The following is a 22,110-nucleotide window of genomic DNA, read 5'->3' on the forward strand; positions in this document are numbered from 1 at the left end:
GAGTTCATTATCAATGTTCTTTTAAGATGGCTAACTACAAAGATACCATTCGTCAAAATTTGGTCCACAAGAGAAAAAGCTTTCTGGGTTTGAACCTCTGGCAGGGAGCCTCAAGTATCACCCAGGCTTATCTGGAAACTGGCTTAATGCCTTGATCCAAAACAGTAATATGCTGACAGATCTGCAGTATATCTCTAGTGTTTTATATCTTTATTTTTAGATTGCCAACATTTGCCATTTTGCTTTAACTTGGGGAGGACATATTGTTCATTAATATTGGTCTATGATTAACCTGGAGATTAAGTACAAGACTACAGTTTAAAAAGTTCACACTTAACCAACCAAAATATTCACAAGATTGAACCAATAGTGCTATGGACCAGCTATGATTTTGCTTACAAAATATCATTTCAAAGTATTTTTAGAACAGAATAGATAAGATGGTCTATCCTATCTATATTTACTCTACTATGTTGCTGCTTTAACCTCCATCATGCATACTGTACATGCTAACCAAAAGCGTTTTAACTGGAGAATCAGCATTTGGAGCCTCTGTCTGTGTTTGCAGGTCAAGGTCTGAATGAAGCCAGCCACCATTCAAACTTCTCAGTTTCTGTACTCAACAGAGCCACCCATGAATCACTCTGACCTAGTTTTCAAATGGTTCTTGTGCCTAGTTGAGTAGAAGGGGATGTAGTGGAGAGGGATTTGAAGGGGAGAAGCCAGAACAAATCTGCAGGTACAGACAGAGGTTCAAAAACATTATATGTTAATATGTACATCAAAATCATTTGAGTCATGACTTATTTTTATAGTGTTGTGCAAAACATGGGTCGTAGCTGTCGCAAAATGCAAAGAGCTTTTTCAAAATGTTAACTCCACGAATGAGTTACTTTTTGTGTACATTAACGTAATGGGATATTCCAAAATTTGAAGAATCAATGGCTGTTGATGTTTCTAGTAATTGGGTTCTACAGATTAGTGCACTGGACCCTTCACGCACAGTTAAGTGTGAAGAGTAACCAGTAACTGCTTAAAACTACAACCATTCTATCAGCCTGATTCTCCCACAGTCACCAATCAGAGAAATTCATTGGGCTGAATTTTGTTCGGGTGCCGCGCAGCCCTTGAAATTCAGTGGGGTGCCCGCATTCAGTTCCCAGGAGCCCCCGCGATACTTTGGTGCGGCGCCATTTTTAAAGGGCTTTAAGCCCTTACAATTTTAATTTTTAACAGCAAAACATAATTGATTTTTATTAAATATAAAATTAAGCAATGGAGGCCCTTCCCCAACCCCACCCCCCCATGGTCGTCTTATTTCCCAAAACAACCATCAATTGATTTTTCAAATAGCCGAACTTCCTCCCCCCACCAACCTTCAATCTTTTGCTCTTCAACCCCTTCCCACCATCCCCATATCCAATCAAAAATGATTTCCCCGCTCCTCCACCTCTCCCACCCTGAAACTTTTATTACTCTTCCCCCACCCCCCCCCCCCCCCCCCCCACCCCAAAACAGGTTCTCGCCTTGGAACGCCATGTGGATTTCCAAAGGCCCGCAAAGGCTGAATGGAGGCCATAAAATTGACGTGGGACGACAGCTAAGTTATTTATTGCCATATGCATATGGAGTTGAAGGGCCCACCGTCAGGCAGTGGGGGGGGCCGCACCGAAGTCACCCCGCCGCCGGTAGAATGCGGTCGGCCCTTCTTGACGTCATAGGTTGAGGTGGGCCTCTCCCTGCAGAATTTTACCTGCCCCTGCTAATTGGGAAACTGACAAAAAAAAATTTGTTGGAATGTGATATCAATACATATTCATATGTATACTTTAACCTTTTATGTGTTTGTTGAAATGGTAAGGTGAAAAGCAGTATGTGAGAGCATTTTTGATGACTGCTTTATTATCTTGGTTACTAAATGGTGATAGGTGCTACATAGAATCACAGCATGATACAGCATAGAAGGAAGTCATTCGGCCCACCATGCCTGTGCCGGCTCTTTGAAACAGCTATCCAATTAGTCCCACTCTCCTCTTTTCCTGTAGCTCTGCATAGCCCTTGGGGTGTAGGTACAGTAGCATTGCTGTTAGGAAGGGAGTTCCAGGATTTTGACCCAGCACAGTGAAGGAACGGCGATATAGTTCCAAGTCAGGATGGTCTGTGGCTTGGAGGGGAACCTGCAGGTGGTGGTATTTCCCATGCATCTGCTGCCCTTGTCCTTCTAGGTGGTAGAGTTCGCGGGTTTGGAAGGTGCTATCGAAGGAGTCTTGCTGCCATATAGATAGATACACACTTATAGATGATACACACTGCTGCCATTGCGTCGGTGGTGGAGGGAGTGAATGTTGAAGACTGTGGATGGAGTGGGCTGCTTTGTCCTGGATGGTGTTGAGCTTCTTGAGTGTTGGAGCTGCACCCATCCAAGCAAGTGGAGTGTATTCCGTCACACTCCTGACTTGTACCTTGTAGATGGTGGACAGGCATTGGGGAGACAGGAGATGAGTTACTTGTCGCAGAATTCCTAGCCTCTGACCTGCTCTTGTAGCCACAGCATTTATGTGACTAGTCCAGTTCGGTTTCTGGTCATTGGTGACCCCCAGGATATTGATAATGGGGGATTCATCAATGATAATGTCATTGAATGTCAAGGGGAGATGGTTAGATTCTCTCTTGTTGGAGATGGTCATTGCCTGGCACTTGTGTGGCGCGAATGTTACTTGTAATCCTCAGATCCATTTAATATTCCAGTACTCCTATTAAATACAAAAGCAATGTTATGATTGAATTTCCATTAGAAGATAGTGAGTTGGCACCCCGATCAATGGTAAAGAAAATCGGGCAGAGTATAAAATGTGCTGCCAGTTCGTTATGTGATTTGTTTATATGACTGACCAGAACTGATTTCAACCTAACGCAGCTACTAGCGCCTGCCCCACTGGCTGCTGTCCTCCCTTGGCACCATGCTTTCTCCCCCTCCTCCCTACTGGTCGCTTGCTCCAGACCTCGTTGCTCCCCCCTCACTACCCTCGCCAATTGTTCCCCACTCGTGCCACCGTACTCTCCGGCTGCTCCCCCCCCCCCCCCCCCCCCCCCCACCTCCCCTCAAACACTAGCTTTAGGCCACATTGCTTTCCTCCTCTCAATCTCTCACTCCCATGTTTCATCAGTCACCAGGCGCCACCCAAAGAAGCAAGGGTGACGGGGTGACGTAGGAGCGAGTGGCCAAGTGCGGGGAAGCGACGTGGCCTAGAGCTAGTGGCTGGAGGGAGGGCAGAGAAGCAGGGAGCGAGTGGCCGATGAGCGGGGTGGCGCGAAGCGAGCAACAATCGGCCGGGGGAGTGGGGTGGAAGCAGCGAGGTCTGGTGCGAGCGGCTGAGACGAGGAAGCATCGAGGCCTGGTGCAAGTTGCCGAGCAGGCAGAGTTCCAGCCTCAAAGTCTTCCATTCAGCTGCTTCCTCCAGCCGAGTAGGGGGCTGGATACCCGATAATGCTTTATCACGCAAGCGCGAAGATGGACCTGGTGCAGATATGTGATGTTGGCACTGCGTGATGATGTCATCCCACGCATGCACCACTAAGTCCTGGCAAGATGCCACTGTGCATGTGTGCAGCTTGGCGTACTCTGACGTCAGCGGGCATTTTCAGGAATCACTTTGTTTTGAAAATTATTTATTCTTACTCTGCAAGAGCTACAAAGTAGTAATATTGGGGTACTTCAATTATCCTAATAAAGACTGGGATGCTGACAATGTCACAGCAAAGAAAGAGGTGGTAGAGAAATTGGATAGGATAAAAATAGAGAAGGTACTGAACCAAAAAAAGTTGGCAGCACTCAAATCCAGATGGGATACATTCTAAATTTCTGAGGGAAGCACTGTCTTTTTATCTCTTGTGGAAATGTGTCTCGTCTGTACCCGAACTACTCCTTTTTGAATGCCTCCCATTGCTTATTTATTGTTTTACCTGCCAATCTTTGATTCCAATTCACGTGGGCCAGATCCCTTTTCATCTCACAAAAATTAGCTTTCCTCCAGATTGAGTATTTTCACATTTGATTTGTTATTTGTCCTTTTCCGTAACTATTTTATTTTATTATTTATTTTTTTAAATTTATTTAGAGATACAGCACTGAGACTGGCCCTTTGGCCCACCGAGTCTGTGCCGACCATCAACCACCCATTTATACTAATCCTACATTAATCCCATTACCCTCTTGCATCCCCATCTTCCCTCAATTCAACTACCACCTACCCATACTAGGGGCAATTTATAATGGCCAATTTACCTATCAACCTGCAAGTCTTTGGCTGTGGGAGGAAACCGGAGCACCCGGCGAAAACCCACGCGGTCACCGGGAGAACTTGCAAACTCCGCACAGGCAGTACCCAGAATCGAACCCGGGTCGCTGGAGCTGTGAGGCTGTGGTGCTAACCACTGTGTTGCTCTAACCTAATAGTATTGCTATTACTTTCCCAAATGCCCCTCCACTGAAACATGTTTCACTTGCTCCACTTCATTTCTCCAGAACTATATCCAGATCCAGCACTGCTTCCTTCCTCATCGGGCTGGAAACATACTGATCAAGAAAGTTCTCTTTGTACACATTTCAGGAATTCTTCCCCCTCTCTGCCCTTTACACTATTATTTTCCCAGTCTATATAAGGCTAATTGAAGTCTCTATTATCACTAGTATTTAGTTGTTGCAGTTTTGTGCAATTTGTCTGAACATTTGTTCCTCTTTCCTTCTCACTAATTGGTAGCCTATTGTATATACACACAGCAGTGTAATAGCTCCTCTATTTCTTATTTCTAACCAAATAGGTTGTGTCTTTGGACTCTCAAGTACATCATGGTTTTCCAGTGTTTTAACAGTATTTTTGATCAATACTGCCACACTCCATTCCTTTTGTCCTTTCCTATCTTTCCTGATTACATTGAATTACAGCTCAGAAATTGGTTATGTAAATATATAAATGCAAAGTACGTTTCGTCTGTAAGCCGATTTTATTTTTTACCAAAAGTGATGCATGTGGCTAAAATCGTGTCACCTTAGCCACATCTGTAGCTAGTTAGCGATTACTATTGGACAACACTGCTCTAAATATTTTAGTTTGGTTTAACAGTTCTTCGTGTAATTTTTGAATTTCGATTGGGCAGCACGTCTTACTTCAGCAAAGCAAAGACTGTACTCTAGTTTAAAATAGTAAATTCAGTAAAGCCTAATGGCTGTCTTATGCTCTCTCTGGGTACCTTACTTTTACACTGACACATCCAAGTTTTTTTTACATTCCTAAATGGGACTCAGGATTACTTGGTCTTGGCGGTGTTCACATTAGGTTCTGTTAGGCACCTTAAGTCAGTTAGATTTATTGGTAGGTGCCCATTGTGAAATATTTCATAGTTTATTTAGGTTACATTCCAGTAGAAGAAACTGATGTTTTGAAGACTGTACAATGAGCTGTTTCACATTTAAAATATCTGTAACCCAGGATAAATTATTTTTGGTTTGAAAGACAGAATTATTATAGACGAAAATGCACCAAAATATTTTTTAAAAAACAAGCTTTTCAAGGTGGGAAATTCATGATTCTGCAATCTTAGTAAATAAATCTCTAAATCTAAAAATCTAAAAAATCTAAAAGTCTCATGTCTTCACATCACATTCCTTTCAGAAAGTTCTAAATCTTTCACAGCTGCAAAATGCTTTTGTATTTTTTCCTACAAATGACTGCTTGAGTTAGAACAAATTCGTGACACTTGACATTTTCAGTTCAATTGCTTGGTTTCAGATATCTATCAGTGCTATATTCATGGATTTTTTTCCAGTTATGGAAAAGAAGAAAAATATTGTTGGTTTAAAAAAAAATCTTTAAATGATGTGAACAAAACCTGAACTGACTAAAAGGAGTTACTTTCTTTCAGGTACTAATGGAGGGGTTACCTTTGTCGGCTTTGTATCAAGTTTACTTGGTGGAACAGCTGTTGGATTAGCCTACCTATTAACCCAGTTGATATTTGTGGAGGACCTGGATATTTCACCACCTCAGTGGCCAATTGTTCTATATGGTGCTGCAGCAGGTTTTCTTGGTTCTATTTTGGATTCCTATCTAGGTGCCATAATGCAGTATTCAGGTTTGTGCTTGAAGTTATGAAATATTTTATTTCTGTAGTTTTTTCTGATTGTATTTGGGTGAAGAAAATGAGGATAGATAACAGCGGTATTTTTGTTCCCACATGCAATTCCCCAACCTCTTTCAATTAATGGTGCTACTTGAATGAGATGGAGCTGAATGCCCACTTCCTTGGCTGCAATATACCCTAGCCAAAAGGAAATTGCAACAATAAACGTGCAACCTACCACTACAAATGTATTAATAAATTGCAACACTGGGGTGCTTTGGAATGATATGCCTCATTCAACAGGCTGGCAAATTGACGAAACTTTCCAAAGCAAGATGACAAGTTCAGGGGCACTCGAACAAATAGAAAATACAGTTATCTGTTCAAAGATACAGTGCTTAACAGTTTAAGCTATTGAAGTACAAAACATATATTTGTGTATAATTTAAAATAATTTAAAAACTTGGAGTTCCAAGTTTAAGCATTACATGCAGTTTGCTTATTTATAATGAATTAGTAAATTATACAAAACTGGTGTTCAAAACAGAAATACTTGTTTTGCAGGTAATTGCATTTTAACCTTAAACATTTATTGGAACTAATTCTTGTGTCCTCACAGGTTTTGATGAAGACAGTGGGATGGTTGTCAATCACATTACTCCTAATGGAAGGCACATATCAGGAAAACCTATCCTTGATAACAATGCAGTGAACCTCTTCTCTGCCATCCTTATTGCACTGCTGCTGCCAGGAATGACCTGGCCTTTTTGGCCAAGGAAATTATCAGTTTAAAAAAATTATGAACGAGTATCCTGATCATTATTTGGCATAAAATATTGCGTATGAATGTTGCACTAACAGAAACAGATGACGGAAGTATTTTAGTACATTTTCATTTAATTCAAACAGTTCAGCTTTGTTAAAGTGAAAGATATCTTCCTCACGATCTTGTTTTGAAGATTTAATTTGAAAATGTTACTTGGTTTCTTCAATCAAAAAGTTGAGTCCTAATCATACATTATTTCTCAGTGAACTGCGCTTTGTATTACAATAGATATTGTTGTAGATTTATATTAACATTTCTTTAAGAAATGCCTCCATGAAAACAAAACATTTTGTAGCAACTCATGCTTGTTCATAATACAATATTTTATTTGGGTAGAAGACTATTGTCCATCTAGCCCACTCTTCCAGACCACCTGTTGATTTCCTTACTATGATTCTGGAACTAATATTTCCATTTCAAATTAAAATTTACTCAAACGTCCTTACTGATAATCTGTTTCACAATTCTATCACCCTTTCACTAAAACAAATGCTACCTAAATTTCATAACTTTAAATAGTGGCTTCTAATCCTTGAATTCTGTGCTTGCAGAAGAGTTGGGAGCAGTGAGCAGCAACAGTTTAAAAAGGGAGCGGAGGTACTGAGCAGCTATGAGCCTGTGAGTTGCACGGGAGAAAAAAAGTTGCAAAGTGATGTCATAGCACATGTAGGGGTGGCAGGGGTAAGTTACAGGTAAATAATTTAATCTGCCTATAACAAACGAGCAACTATCGATACTGTTCTCTGCAGCCGCAACTGGTAGTTCTGAAGGTTGTGTTGCCTGCCTATTGTCAGGTTAAGGACATCTCGCAGCTGGAGAAGAACCTGGAGGGGGAGGATCCAGTTATGGTCCACATAGGATTCAACGACATAGGTAGAACTAGGAATGAGATTTTGCTGAGAAAGTTTGAGGAGCTAGGGTCGAAATTAAATGCAGAACCTCAGAGGTAATCATTGGATTGTTGCCTGAGCCCCACACAAATTGGTCAAACAGAATAGAAGGTTTTTTTTTAATGTATGACTGAAAGATTGGTATGGGAGGCAGGGATTTTGATTCAAGGGGCACCAGTACTAGGGAAAGATGGAGCTGTTCCTTTGGGGTGGGCTCCACTTAAACTGGGCTGGGACCAATGCCTTAGTGAACCAAAGAACTAGGCTGTAGAAAGGGCTTTAAATTAATGAAGTGGGTGTGGGGGTATGGATGGGACAATTTAGGAAAGTGTAAATTCAAAAACAGAGAAATGTCAACACAGTTGAGCTGAGTAGCAATTTTGGTAAAAATAAGCAGAGTGGGACAGAGAGAATAGCTGAATTAATAGCACAGATCGAAATAAATAGGTTTAATCTGATACTGATTACGGAGATGTTGTTTCAGATGGCAAGGTCAAGAGCTGAATATTCCAGGATACTTGACTTTCAGAACAGATAGGCAAAATGAAAAAGTGGATGAGGGTAGCCTTGATAAAGAATGGAGTAAAGACAATAGAGGTAAAGGATTTTAGCTTGGAAAATTAAGGTGTAGACTCAGTTTGAGTGGAGCTAAGAAACAACATGGGGCAGAAAACATTGGTTGGAGTCATTTATGGGCTCCCAAACAGTAGTTGCAATGTTGGGCAGAATGTAAATCAGGAAATTGGAGGTGATGTAACATGAGGGACTTCAATCTTCATATAGACTGGGCAAGCCAAATTTGCAACAATAGTGTAGAGGACAAGTTAATGGAATGCATTCAAGATAGTTTTCTGGATCAGTATGTTGAGGAACCAACTAGGGAATGGAATATTTTAGATCCAGATTTAGATTGTGCAATAAAACAGAATTCATTAATAACTTTGTAGTAAAGGAGCCCCCGCACAAGAGTGATCATTATTGTAGATTATTATTATGATATTTTATTAAGTGATTTGGTTAAGTCTGAAACTAGGATCTTAAATTTCAGTCAGCGTCAGGAGAGTGCCTTAGTAGGCCCTTTAATTGGCTTAAATGGCTACCCGCCACTTGCCAGCCCACCTGCCTCCGGTCTCTCCTTCGCAGCCTAATGAAAATTAAGCCCTTTGTATTTGTATTTGTCTTCACAGTAGAAGATACAAAACACGTTTTGAATTTAGTGGGGAAACAAGGGTCTAGTGAGAATGAGAAACTTGGAAGTTAGTATTAGTAAAGAAATAGTAAAATAAAAGACTTGCATTTATATAATGCTTTTAATGACCACTCAATGTTTCAAAGTGCTTTACAGCCAATGAAGTAATTTTGAAGTGTAGTTACTGTTTGTAATGTGGTACCAGGCAGGTACAGCAAACAGTTAGGAAAGCAAATGAAATGTTGGCCTTTACTCTTATACTCAAATACTTTTGTAATAAAGAAATCTTACTGCCATTATACAGGGCTTTGGTGAGACCACTCCTGGAGTACTGTGTACAGTTTTGGTCTCCTTAGTGAAGGAAGAATATATTTGTTTTAGAGAGAGTGTAACAAGGTAGTATCACTAGACTGATTCCTGAGATGAAGGGAAATGTCCTATGAGAGATTGACTAGACTAGGCCTATATTCCCTAGAGTTTAGAAGAATTTTATTGAAGCGTAGAAAATTCTTAAAGGGCTTGACCGAGTAGATTTTAGGAGGATGTTTCACCTGGCTGGGGATTCTAGAACTAAGGGCCACAGTCTCAGAAGAAGGGGCTTGCCATTTAGAATTGAGATGAGGAGAAATGTCTTTGACATCTTTACCCCAGAGAGTTGTGGATGCATCTTTACCCAAGAGGATTGTGGATGCTCAATTGTGGAGTATATTCAAGACAGAAAATCGATGGATTTTGGGATGTTGAGGGATATGGAGTAACTGGGGGAAGGTGGGCATGAGGTAGATGGTCAGCCATGATCTTACTGAATGGCAAAACAGGCTCGAAGGACCAAATGTCCTACTCCTGCTCCTATTTCTTATTTTTATGAATTTTCTTGGATAGAAATTCTTCATACCTGTGGAAATCTATTGAACCCAGTTGACCTCTTCTCCAGGGAGTAAAACTGCTTAAGCATTGTACAGTTGCTGTTTAACAAAGGTAATGTTTACACTTTTTTAGTGTCAAAATAATTTAAGCACAACTCTCGCCAATACACTGGAACATAAAATTAAGCTTGAGATGGTATCCGAACATTTGCTCTCATAGGCCACATAGTGTACTCTTAAACCCTTAGTGACCACATATAAGGTTTAAATTCATATTTTCATTCACTTGAATATATCTCAAGTTGTTGATGCAAACAAATCTTTGGTGATTAAATCCCAAATCTAAACACAATGAGGTGTTTTGAGCACTTCCTAAACCACCAAACATTTTAAAAAGGCAAACCCGCATATAAATATTAACATAAATAGGACTGAGTTTCAAGGGTCACATCTGGTACATAGTCTGCAGTTTGGACATCATTCATATTGGAGGCAATAAAAATCAAACCGTTATAAAGCCAGATATTAGATTTTGGTTTTAAATTAATTGGAAGTATATGATAAACATGTATAGAGAACAATCTTGCCATATAGCACCGTTCATATCTTCAGGGCGTCATAGCCTGAAGTTCTTTTTTGAACTGTTGTCACAGCTGTAATTTAAGCAAACATGTCATAGCAAAATTCCACAAATAGCAATGAGATACATTGACTAGGTAATTTATTTTTGCTGTTGTTGGTTGAGGGAGAAATGTTGTTCAGGGTACCAGGAAAATCCTGTTGGTCATCATATAATGCCATATGATTTTTTTTATGGCCACTTGAGAGGATTGACAGAATCTCAGTTTATCATCTCATCTGAAAGAGAGCATCCCTGGCAGTGCAGCAGCCTTCCTAAATTATCAACCTAGATTATACCCTCCAAGCTCTGGACTGGAATTTGAACCCACTATCTTCTGATTTAAAAGTCACTGAGAAAAGGTTGATGCAGTACGATTTATAGGGAGAACTATGTTGTTTTTATTCATTCATGGGATGTGGGCGTTGTTGGCCAGGCCAGCATTTATTGCCCATCCCTAATTGCCCTTGAGAAGGTGGTGGTGAGCTGCCTTCTTGAACCGCTGCAGTCCATGTGGGGTAGCTACACCCACAGTGCTGTTAGGAAGGGAGTTCCAGGATTTTGACCCAGCGACAGTGAAGGAATGGCGATATAGTTCCAAGTCAGGATGGTGTGTGACTTGGACGGGAACTTGCCAGGTGGTGGTGTTCCCATGCATTTGCTTAAATGCATGAATGTATGAAATGTATAAACTACAAAAGTGGATTGATTTGCCTTTTATAGATATGTAATAGTTCAGTTTTTTAAAAAATTGATGTGAAGTCTATTCTGTGCAAATAAAACTTCTGTTTTCTCTAGCGTGTAGCTAAATATTCTGTGTAAGGTTTTATCTGATTAAGGTAGTATTCAGAATATGCACTAATTTTGCATGACACACAATTTCAGAAAATATTCACTTTCTGATGTATTTAAATTATATTCTCTCTCGATATGACACGATTATTTCTGTGTAATTATTTTGTGTAAGATTGTAACAAATTTTTTGAGGTCTTACTATTTTCTTTAAATTTGCACCTTCAAAATAGTTTGTTATCTGAAATAAAATAGATGTATTGTGAGCTACTAATAACATCTGTGTATATACACAGGTTACACTGGAGTTGGACCCTGTTAATCACTTTGGCTTCTGCCTAAGAATCTATAATTCTTTCAGCCTATTACAGCTGTGACAGTGCTTTTCAACTTGAGTTATTCCTCGTCCTTTCCCCACATTCTTTTAATATTCCTTTTCAAATACTCATCCAATTCCTATTTTTTTTTTTGAAATGCCTCAATAGCTTTTGGTAATAAAATTCTTGTGTAAAAAAAAAACAAAATTCATTTTCTAGGGTTAATCCTGAGTCTAGGACCTGGTTTTTATGCTTGCAACAGGTGTCTCAACGTCCAGAAAAAGCAACACAGAAAACCCTGTGTCGCCTCTTCTCTGGAAGACCCACCAAATCTAGTGCCAATCAGGCACTTAAGTGGACAGCAGTAGGTCTACCACAGGATCAAGGACCCCGTTGCTGGAAGTCCCACCCTTGAACAGCTGCCAGCCGATAACAGGCTGGAAGCTCTTCCACTGAGCAGCGCCACCGCAGAGGCGGTGGCTGCTGCCAGAGGAGCACCTACTGGAGGTCCAGATGCAGTGTTGGACCCAGGCCACAGGTCGGTCAGGGCGGCAGCGGTCTTGCGGGGGAGGGGAGTTTCGGCTCTCTTGCAAGGGCTTTCAGTGGGCTCTTCCCCCGCCCCCCTTCCCAATGCCAGGCCCCCCTCATTCAGGCACTATGTGCCTTTTAGCAAGGAACCGCCCCCCCAATCAGGAAGCAGCCCACACAGTTTTTCATGCTGCACTTCTCTGCTTTAGTGGAAAAAGTCAATTTTAAAGCTTTCCTTTGTAACTAAAATGTTATTCCTAGTGGTAACCAATCCTTGCTGAAACCTTTATGCAGATCTAACAGATATTTCCTATAAGGGAAACCCAGAACTGCACACAGTAGTTCAACTGTGGCCTTATAAATTTCTTTCATAATTGCAACTTTACTTCTTTGCTTTCATATTCAATGCCCCATGTATAAAACCCAGAATCCCAATTGTCTCTTTATTAGCCCTTTCTGCCTCATTTTCATTGTTAAAGGTTTCTGAATATATATTACAAGGTCTCTTTAATTTTCCGCACTATTAAGAATCTTATTTATGGTAATACTCCCTTTTAATCTTTTTCCCAAAGTACATTAAATCATTGAACTGTATTTGCCACCAATCTGACCATTCCACTAACGGGTTTGTCTTTTTACAATCTCCTGCATTCTTTCTTCCAGTTTATCATATCCCTAATTTGGAATTGTCAGAAAATTTCAACATCATTCAACAACAACTCGCATTTATATCGTGCCTTTAATGGAGTAAAATGTCCCAATGTGCTTTATGGGTGTGTAATCAGACAAAAATTGACACTGAGCTAAAGAAGGTAACTAAAAGCATGGTCAGATGTAGGTTTTAAGGAGTCCCCTAAAGGAGGATTGAATTCCAGAGCTTGGGCTAATGTTGGGGCAAAGAAAGTGGAAAATGCACAAGAGGCCAGAATTGGAGAAATGCAGAGCTCTCTGAGAATTTTAGGAGTGGAGGAAGTTTCAGACCTGGAACAGGTGAAGCCCTGCAGGGCTTTGAACACAAGTGTGGGAATTTTAAAATTGAACTTGGTAGGTGGGGGGGTGGGGGAGGAAATGGGGAGAGCGCAGGCAATGTAGGTCAGCAACTACATAGTTTGCTGAATGAAATTAGGTGCAAGTTAGGATAAGAGCAGCTGAATTTTGAATGAGCTCAGGTTTATGAAAGATGGGACTCCAAGCAAGAGAGTATTGGAATAGCTGCATCTGTAACTATCAAAAGCATGGTTGAGGGTTTCGGCAGCAGTTGGGCTGAGGCAGGGATTGTGCCTATGTCTAAGTCATTTATATAAATAGAAAACAAAAGAAATTTCAGAAGAGGTCCTTGGTGCATTCCACTACCCACATTCCCTTAATCCAAGGAACATCCATTAACCCTTGTTTTCTTTCTATTCCACATCCTTCTCTGTTATATCCCCTTCAATACCATTTTTTTTTTATAACCAGTCTCTTAATAGCTCTTTGCCAGTGCAAGATCACAACTGATAGATCTTTCAGTTAATAAAAGTTGACTCTCCAATTAATATTTAATATATTAGACCGAGACCATATCTGATGCTTCTTTGTGTGTGTATTCAACAATCCTTAATGAAGTATATTTATTAACACTCTAGTGAGTGTGCCATCTGAACCCACTTCTTGCAGTTCATTGGTGCTACTAGTCAGTGTCATTAGATAATGAATAGTCCAATAAGGCCCTGGAAGTCTTTTGCAAGTGTGGAGTTCAAGCTGGTCCTCCAGGCATTTACTGCAGCATTGGTAGCTACCACTTCATGTTGCTGAAATTTCTTAGGCTATCACAGTCTCGGGGGTGTTCTGCAGTCATTAGATTTCTTGCACTATATTGCAAGTGTGGGTTATGCTGCCATCCACTTGTCCTTTTTTTTTTATTCATTCGTTGACCTTGCCAGCGATGGCCACATTCAGTTTTTATTGCTCATCCCTAATTACCCTTGACAAGATGATGATGAGTTGCCCCCTTGAATGGCTGTAGTCAATCTGGTGAAGGTACGGCTCCAGTGCAGGTAGTTAAGGAGTTCCAGGGTTTAGGATGGTTTGTGACTTGGAGAGGAACTCGTAGGTGGTGGTGTTCCCACGTGCCTGCTGCCCTTATTATAGGCTTTGGAGGTCATGGGTCTGGGAGGTGCTGTTGAAGGAGCCTTATTGAGTTGCTGCAGTGCATTTTGTGCATGGTACTGGAGAGAGTGAATGTTGAAGGTGGTGGATGGTGTGTCTATCAAGTGATCTGCTTTGTCCTGGATGGTATCGAGCTTCTTGAGCTGGAGTTGCACTCATCCAGGCGAGTGGGGAGTATTCCATTACACTCCTGACTTGTTCCTTGTACATGGTGGAAAGACTTTGGGGACATCAGAAGGTGAGTCACTCGCTACAGAATACCCAGCCCCTGACTAGCTCTTGTAGCCACAGTATTTATGTGGTTGGTCATATTAAGTTTATGGTCAATGGTGACCCCCCAAGGATGTTGCTGATGGGGAATTTAGTGATGGTAATGCCATTGAATGCCATGGGGGGGATGGTTAGCTTCTCTCTTGTTGGAGATGGTCATTGTCTGGCACAAATTATTTGTCACTTTTCAGCCCAAGCCTGAATGTTGGCCAAGTCTTGCTGCACAGACTGCTTCGTTGCTGAGGAGTTGTGAATGGAACGGAACACAATGCATTCATCAGCAAACATCCCCACTTCCAATCTTGCAATGGAGGGAAAGTCATTGATGAAGCAGCTGCAGGTGGTTGGACCTAGAAACTCCAGTCGCGATGTCCTCCAGTGATGGGCCTTCAACAACCACAGCCATCTTCCTTTGTCCTAGGTATGACTCCAGTCAGTGAAAAGTTTTCCCCTTGATTTCCATTCATTTCAATTTTAGTAGGGCTCCTTGATGCCACATTAAGTCAAATGCTCCCTTAATGACGAGAGCAGTCATTCTCATGCCACCTCTGAAATTCGGCTCTTTTGTCCATGTTTGGACCAAGGCTGTAATGAGGTCTGGAGCCAAGTTGACTTGGCAGAACACAAACTGTGCATTGCTGAGCAGTTTATTGATGAGTAAATGCTGCTTAAATACATTATTGACAACAACTGCCATTGCTTTGCTGATGACTGCGAGTAGGTTGATGGGATGGCAATTTGTCAGTTTGGATTAGTCCTACTTTTTGTGGATAAGGCATACAGAGATACTTCCTCGGGCTTGGGAAATCTAGAAAGTGAAGGAAGGCGAGAACTGCCAGATCCAGCAGGTAGCTTACAAGGTAGCTTTCTGCACTAGCTTACAAGGAAGAAATGAGAATTACATTACTCCACTGATGCTAGGGTAGAGGGTGTGACCTTCTGATCCATGTCCCCACTTCAGTTTGTCCTCATTCACCGTCCAGCTGTTTACTGTCAAATCTTCTACACTGAATGGATCCAAGACCCCCAGTTCTACCCCACAATCAGGCGCTTGCAGCAGAATTCACCCAATCCCATTTTCTCCCACGCTTGCCTGAAACTACCCAGTCACATTGATGATATGCGCAGGTTCAGATGATGCTTGGGTCTCTCGTCTCTGAATCTAATCTCATCACAAGCTCCTATTGTCTATGGGTTAATGGCCCATCCTGTAGACCTCTAAACTTAAACGACATGACTGACTAATCAAATCTCAAAACATCTTCCTTTTTACTAATTCGGTTTGCAGAATTAATGTAGTTGCGTCCTATCAAAGCTAAAAGATTAAATATAGTCTACCAAGGCCCAGTAATCAGAGTGGTTGTAGTTGAACAAAGGAATAAACAGCATATTGGTTAGACTGGAAAAGGCTGTTTATCAACTGCAGCAGTTTAAGGTGACTTTGCTGTTACAAGCGAGGCTGCAATTTTCAATTCTTCTGGACAGGTTTCCCCAAATAACTTAAAATTCATATTTCCTTATATTTACATACTGCACTCTACTTCTTGGGATCAGCTCAATTCGCTAATCTTGCAATCTGATTTTCAGCCCCCGCAATTCGATCTGCAGGCCCCCCACCATCCAAATTTCAGCCCCAACTCGTGATTCAATGCTGACCTGGAACCTCTAAACCCGCTATCGCTCTACCCCCTCGCCCCATAAATTTGGTAGCGTCTCTGTATTTCCAGTCTTCCTAGACGGGCCCAATTTTAATTCTTTATAAGTGGATGGGTTTTGAGTAAGTTAAAACCTCACTCTAAAAGACGCCCCAGCTCTCTCCCCGTAAATAGCTGAGTCAATGTCCTAATCTAAAATTATTTTATCTAGGACAGGCCTAAAACTTAGTATATTTGAATTCTTGTAACCAATTTTGGTGTATAATAATAATGTGGATTATTTAATCAAACTATGATCGAAAGAAAAAAAAGACTTGCCTTTCATGACCACCGGATGTCCCAAAGTGTTTTACAGCTAATGCTGTATTTTTGAAGTGTAGTCACTGTTCTAATGTAGAAAATGCAGCAGCTAATTTGCACACAACAAACTCCCACAAACAGCAATGACCAGCTAATCTGTTTCGTTTTTGTGATGTTGATTAAGGATAAAATATTGGCCAGGACATCAGGGATAACTCCCCTGCTCTTCTTCAAAATAGTGCCATGGGATCTTTTGTGTTCACCTGAGAGGACAGATGGAGCTTTGGTTTAACATCTTATCCGAAAGCTGAAATTGACTGTGATCCAGGTTTATGTTTAGGATAATATTCCCAATTTGGCTCTAAAATCATCCTATATAAACCAACACATTTATAAGGATACAGCCACAGCTTGACCATAGCATAAGCAAGTTCCAGCACAGAATTACAGAATCATAGAAATTTAAAGCATAGAAGGTGCCATTGTGTCTGCTCCGGCCAAGAAGTAGCCATCCGGCCAAAGCTCTTGGTCTGCAGCCTTGTAGATTATGGCACTTCAAATGCATATCCACTACTTTTTAAATGTCATAAGGGTTTCTGCCTCTACCACCCTTCGAGGCAGTGAGTTTCAGATCCCCACTACCCTCTGGGTTTAAAAAAAAAAGGATTCTGCTCAAATCCTCTCTCAACTTCCTACCTCTTGCCCTAAATCTATTCTCCCTGGTTACAGACCCCACACCTAGGGAAATAGGAGCTTCCGATCCACTCTATCTAGATCCCTCATAATTTTATACACCTCAATTAGGTCTCCCTTCAATCTCCTCTGTTCCAAAAATACCAACCCTAAACTATCCAATCTTTCCTCATAACTAAAATTCTACAGTCCATGCAACATCCTTGTAAAATCTCTCCGGTGCAATCACATCTTTCCAATTGTGTGATGATCAGAACTGCATGCAGTATTCCAATCGCGGCCTAATGAGTGTTTTATACATTTTTATTCATTCAGGAAATGTGGGCATCGCTAGCTAGGCCAGCATTTAGTGCCCATCCTTAATTGCCCTTGAGAAGGTGGTGGTGAGCTGCCTTCTTGAACCGCTGCAGTCCATGGGAGGTAGGTACGCCGAGTGCTGTTAGGAAGGGAGTTCCAGGATTTTGACCCAGCAACAGGGAAGGAATGGTGATATAGTTCCAAGTCAGGATGGTGTGAGACTTGGAGGGGAACTTGCAGGTGATGCTGTTCCCATGCATTTGCTGCACTTGTCCTTCTAGTTGGTCGAGGTTGTGGGTTTGGAAGGTGCTGTCTAAGGAGTCTGGGTGCGTTGCTGCAGTGCATCTTGTAGATGGTACACACTGCTGCCACTGTGTGTTGGTGGTGGAGGGAGTGAACGTTTGTGGATGGGGTGCCAATCAAGCGGGCTGCTTTGTCCTGGATGGTGTTGAGCTTCTTGAGTGCTGTTGGAGCTGCACCTATCCAGGCAAGTGGAGAATATTCCATCACACTCCTGACTTGTGCCTTGTAGATGGTGGACAAGCTTTGGTGAGTCAGGAGGTGAGTTACTCGCCGCAGGATTCCTAGTCTCTGACTTGCTCTTGTAACCACGGTATTTATATAGCTACTCCAGTTCAGTTTCTGGTCAATGGTAGGCCCGGGATGTTGAGAGTGGGGGCTTCAGCGATGGTAATGCCAGTAAATGTCATGGGGAGAAGGTTAGATTCTCTCTTGTTGGAGATGGTCATTGCCTGGCACTTGTGTGGCGCGAATGTTACTTGCCACTTATCAGCCCAAGCCTGGATATTGTCCAGGTCTTGCTGCATTTCTACATGGACTGCTTCAGTATCTGAGGAGTCACGAATGGTGCTGAACATTGTGCAATCATCAGCGAACATCCCCACTTCTGACCTTACGATTGAAGGAAGGTCATTGATGAAGCAGCAGAAAGTGTTTGGGCCTAGGACGCTACCCTGAGGAACTCCTGCAGTGATGTCCTGGAGCTGAGATGATTGACCTCTAACAACCATAACCATCTTCCTTTGCACAGGTATGACTCCAACCAGTGGAGAGTTTTCCCCCGATTCCCATTGACTTCAGTTTTGCTAAGGCTCCTTGATGCCATACTCGGTCAAATGCTACCTTGGTGTCAAGGGCAGTCGCTCTCACCTCACCTCCTGAGTTCAGCTCTTTTGTCCATGTTTGAACCAAGGCTGTAATGAGGTCAGGAGCTGAGTGGCCCTGGTGGAATCCAAACTGAGTGTCACTGAGCAGGTTATTGCTAAGCAAGTGTCGCTTGATGGCTCTGTTGAAAAAACCTTCCATCACTTTATTGATTGAGAGTAGGCTGATGGGGCAGTAATTGGCCAGGTTGGACTTGTCCTGCTTTTTGTGGACAGGACATATCTGGGCAATTTTCCACATTGCAGGGTAGATGCCGGTGTTGTAGCTGTACTGGAACAGCTTGGCTAGGGGCCCGGCAAGTTCTGGAGCACAGGTCTTCAGTACTGTTGCCGGAATGTTGTCAGGGGCCATAGCCTTTGCAGTATCCAGTGCCTTCAGTCGTTTCTTGATATCACGTGGAGTGAATCGAATTGGCTGAAGTCTGGCATCTGTGATGCTGGGGACTTCAGGAGGAGGCCGAGATGGATCATCAACTCGGCACTTCTGGCTGAAGTTTGTTGCAAATGCTTCAGACTTATCTTTTGCACTGATGTGCTGGGTTCCCCCATCATTGAGGATGACGATATTTGTGGAGCCTCCTCCTCCAGTTAGTTGCTTAATTGTCCACCACCATTCACGGCTGGATGTGGCAGGACTGCAGATCTGATCCGTTGGTTATAGGATCGCTTGGCTCTGTCTGTCGCATGCTGCTTATGCAGTTTGGCATGTAGATAGTCCTGTGTTGTAGCTTCACCAGGTTGACCAGCTCATTTTGAGATATGCCTGGTGCTGCTCCTGGCATGCCCTCCTGCACTCTTCTTTGAACCAGGGTTGGTCTCCTGGCTTGATGGTAATGTTAGAGTGGGGGATATGCCAGGCCATGAGGTTACAGATTGTGGTTGAGTACAATTCTGCTGCTGCTGATGGCCCACAGCGCCTCATGGATGCCCAGTTTTGCATTGCTAGATCTGTTCGAAATCTACCCCATTTAGCATGGTGGTAGTGCCGCATAACACGATGGAGGGTATCCTCAATGTGAATGTGGGACTTCGTCTCCACAGGGACTGTGCGGTGGTCACTCCTACCAATACTGTCATGGACAGATGCATTTGCGGCAGGCAGATGGGTGAGGATGAGGTCAAGCATGTTTTTCCCTCTTGGTTGCCTCACCTGCCGCATACCCAGTCTAGCAGCTATGTCCTTTAGGACTCAGCCAGCTCGGTCAGTAATGGTGCTACCGTGCCACTCTTGATGGACATTGAAGTCCCCCACCCAGAGTACATTCTGTGCCCTTGCCACCCTCAGTGCTTCCTCCAAGTGGTGTTCAACATGGAGGAGTACTGACTCATCAGCTGAGGGAGGGCGGTAGGTGGTAATCAGCAGACGGTTTCCTTGTCCGTGTTTGACCTGATGCCATGAGACTTCATGAGGTCCAGATTCAATGTTGAGGACTCCCAGGGCAACTTCCTCTCAACTGTATACCACTGTGCCGCCACCTCTGCTGTGTCTATCCTGCCGGTGGGACAGGACATACCCGGGGATAGTGATGGCAGCGTGTGGGACATTATCTGTCAGGTATGATTCCGTGAGTATGACTATGTCAGGCTGTTGCTTGACTAGTCTGTGGGACAGTTCTCCCAACTTTAGCACAAGCCCCCAGATGTTAGTAAGGAGGACTTTGCAGGTTCGACAGGGCAGGGTTTGCCGTTGTCGTTTCCGGTGCCTAGGTCGATGCCAGCTGGTCCGTCCGGTTTCATTCTTTTTTTATTGACTTCGTAGCAGTTAGTTACAACTGAGTGGCTTGTTAGACCATTTCGGAGGGCATGTAAGAGTCAACCACATTGCTGTGGATCTGGAGTCACATGTAGGCCAGACCAGGTAAGGACAGCAGATTTCTTTCCCTAAAGAACATCAGTGAACCAGATGGGTTTTTACAACAATTGACAATGGTTTCCTGGCCATCATTAGACTAGCTTTTAATTCCAGATTTATTAATTGAATTCAAATTCCACCTTCTGCAGTGATGGGATTTATCCCCAGAGCAATACACTTGGTCTTTGGATTACTAGTCCAGTGACAATACCACTATGCCACCGCCTCCAGCATTACCTCCCAGCTCTTATATTCTATGCCTTGGCTAATAAAGGCAAGTATCCCTTATGCCTTTTTGACTACCTTATCGACCTGTCCAGTCACCTCCAAGGATCAAGACATGCACTCTGTGTTGCTTTAAACTTCTTAGTATTATATCATTTATTATGTTGTCATGCTAGGCCCCTATCTGCCAAGAATGAGGCACATTAATTTTGTCATGAACACTGATTTTAAACTGTTAAACAGATCAGCCAGGGCTGGAAAAGACATTTGCATATTAGCAGACCAATGTTTGGAAGGACAAAGCAGTCATTCCCTGACACATTCAATCCACAATCGACTTTTGATCACCAGATGTTGAAGGTGGGGGAGCTTGCATTTCCAGGTTGACTGCTAAGATAGTCAAATACACAAACGAACATGGTAAAACCAGCTAGTCACATAACTATAATAAAAGCAAAATACTGCGGATGCTGGAAATCTGAAATAAAAACAAGAAATGCTGGAACCACTCAGCAGGTCTGGCAGCATCTGTGGAAAGAGAACTTCGGTTCCGAAGAAGGGTCACTAACCCGAAACGTTAACTCCGCTTCTCTTTCCACAGATGCTGCCAGACTTGATGAGTGGTTCCAGCATTTCTTTTTATTATAGTCACATAACTAACCTGCTAGGCAACCTGAGTTTTTTGAATTTGTACAAATAGTTTGGGCAAAATGTCTGTTTGCTCCTGGACTGAAGATCTCTCTCCTGTCTGTTCCTATCTTTCTCACAAGCCTCTGAATCCACTGAAGACACATGAATCCCAAGAGAAAAAAGTCTCCTACAGCAAACAAGGTTTAAGAAGAATACTGAGCCCCAACGAAAAGCAAGATCTACCTACAATCAAAGACTGTACAGTGAGCTCCAAGAACCGTAACAACAATTCTTCTGATAACGCCTCAAACCTTTCCACCTTATTTGTTCTATTCTCTTTCTGTCTGTATCTGCACATGTGTATCTTGTATGTATGCTAGCGTGGACGCGTCGTGTATCCATAGGCGTTAACCGAATTAGAGTTTAGGTTTAAGTTTAAATAAATTTCAACTTTTCTTCTTTAAACCAAAGAAAGCCTATTTGTGCTGATTTCTTTGCCTTATAATTGGAAAGCAGTGCACAAGGATTCACCAAGGCCGTGCTAAAAACACGGTGTGTTTAAAGTTAAACCCTGTTACGGTAAGACCAGGTGAAGGCTGAGAGAGACCCCTAGACACCTTTCTCACCTGGTTGTAACAATATATTTTCTTGCCCTGTTAACCTTCCCCAAATGCATTACCTCACACTTCTCCAGATTGAACTCCATTTG

General features: G+C 42.4%; 1 protein-coding gene and 1 long non-coding RNA gene across 4 annotated transcripts in view; both read left to right on the top strand.

Moving 5' to 3' along the window:
• The window catches only part of tmem19 (transmembrane protein 19), a 57,979-nt gene extending 46,672 nt beyond the window's left edge, over positions 1-11,307 (top strand). For all 3 annotated transcript variants that reach the window (XM_068050427.1, XM_068050428.1, XM_068050429.1), the window contains exons 6-7: positions 5,923-6,132; positions 6,740-11,307. In XM_068050427.1, coding sequence (XP_067906528.1) covers positions 5,923-6,132; positions 6,740-6,912 — 383 coding nt within the window. In that variant the 3' untranslated portion in view covers positions 6,913-11,307. The remainder of the gene's footprint in view (positions 1-5,922; positions 6,133-6,739) is intronic.
• Positions 11,308-12,063: 756 nt separating this feature from the next.
• On the top strand, positions 12,064-21,810 carry LOC137379819 (uncharacterized). Its single transcript, XR_010976922.1, has 3 exons — positions 12,064-12,157; positions 14,757-14,986; positions 21,542-21,810. It is a non-coding gene; the product is annotated as an uncharacterized lncRNA (long non-coding RNA).
• The last annotated feature ends 300 nt before the right edge of the window (positions 21,811-22,110 follow it).

The sequence above is a fragment of the Heterodontus francisci genome, chromosome 18 (genome assembly GCF_036365525.1).
Source record: "Heterodontus francisci isolate sHetFra1 chromosome 18, sHetFra1.hap1, whole genome shotgun sequence".
NCBI lineage: Eukaryota > Metazoa > Chordata > Chondrichthyes > Heterodontiformes > Heterodontidae > Heterodontus > Heterodontus francisci.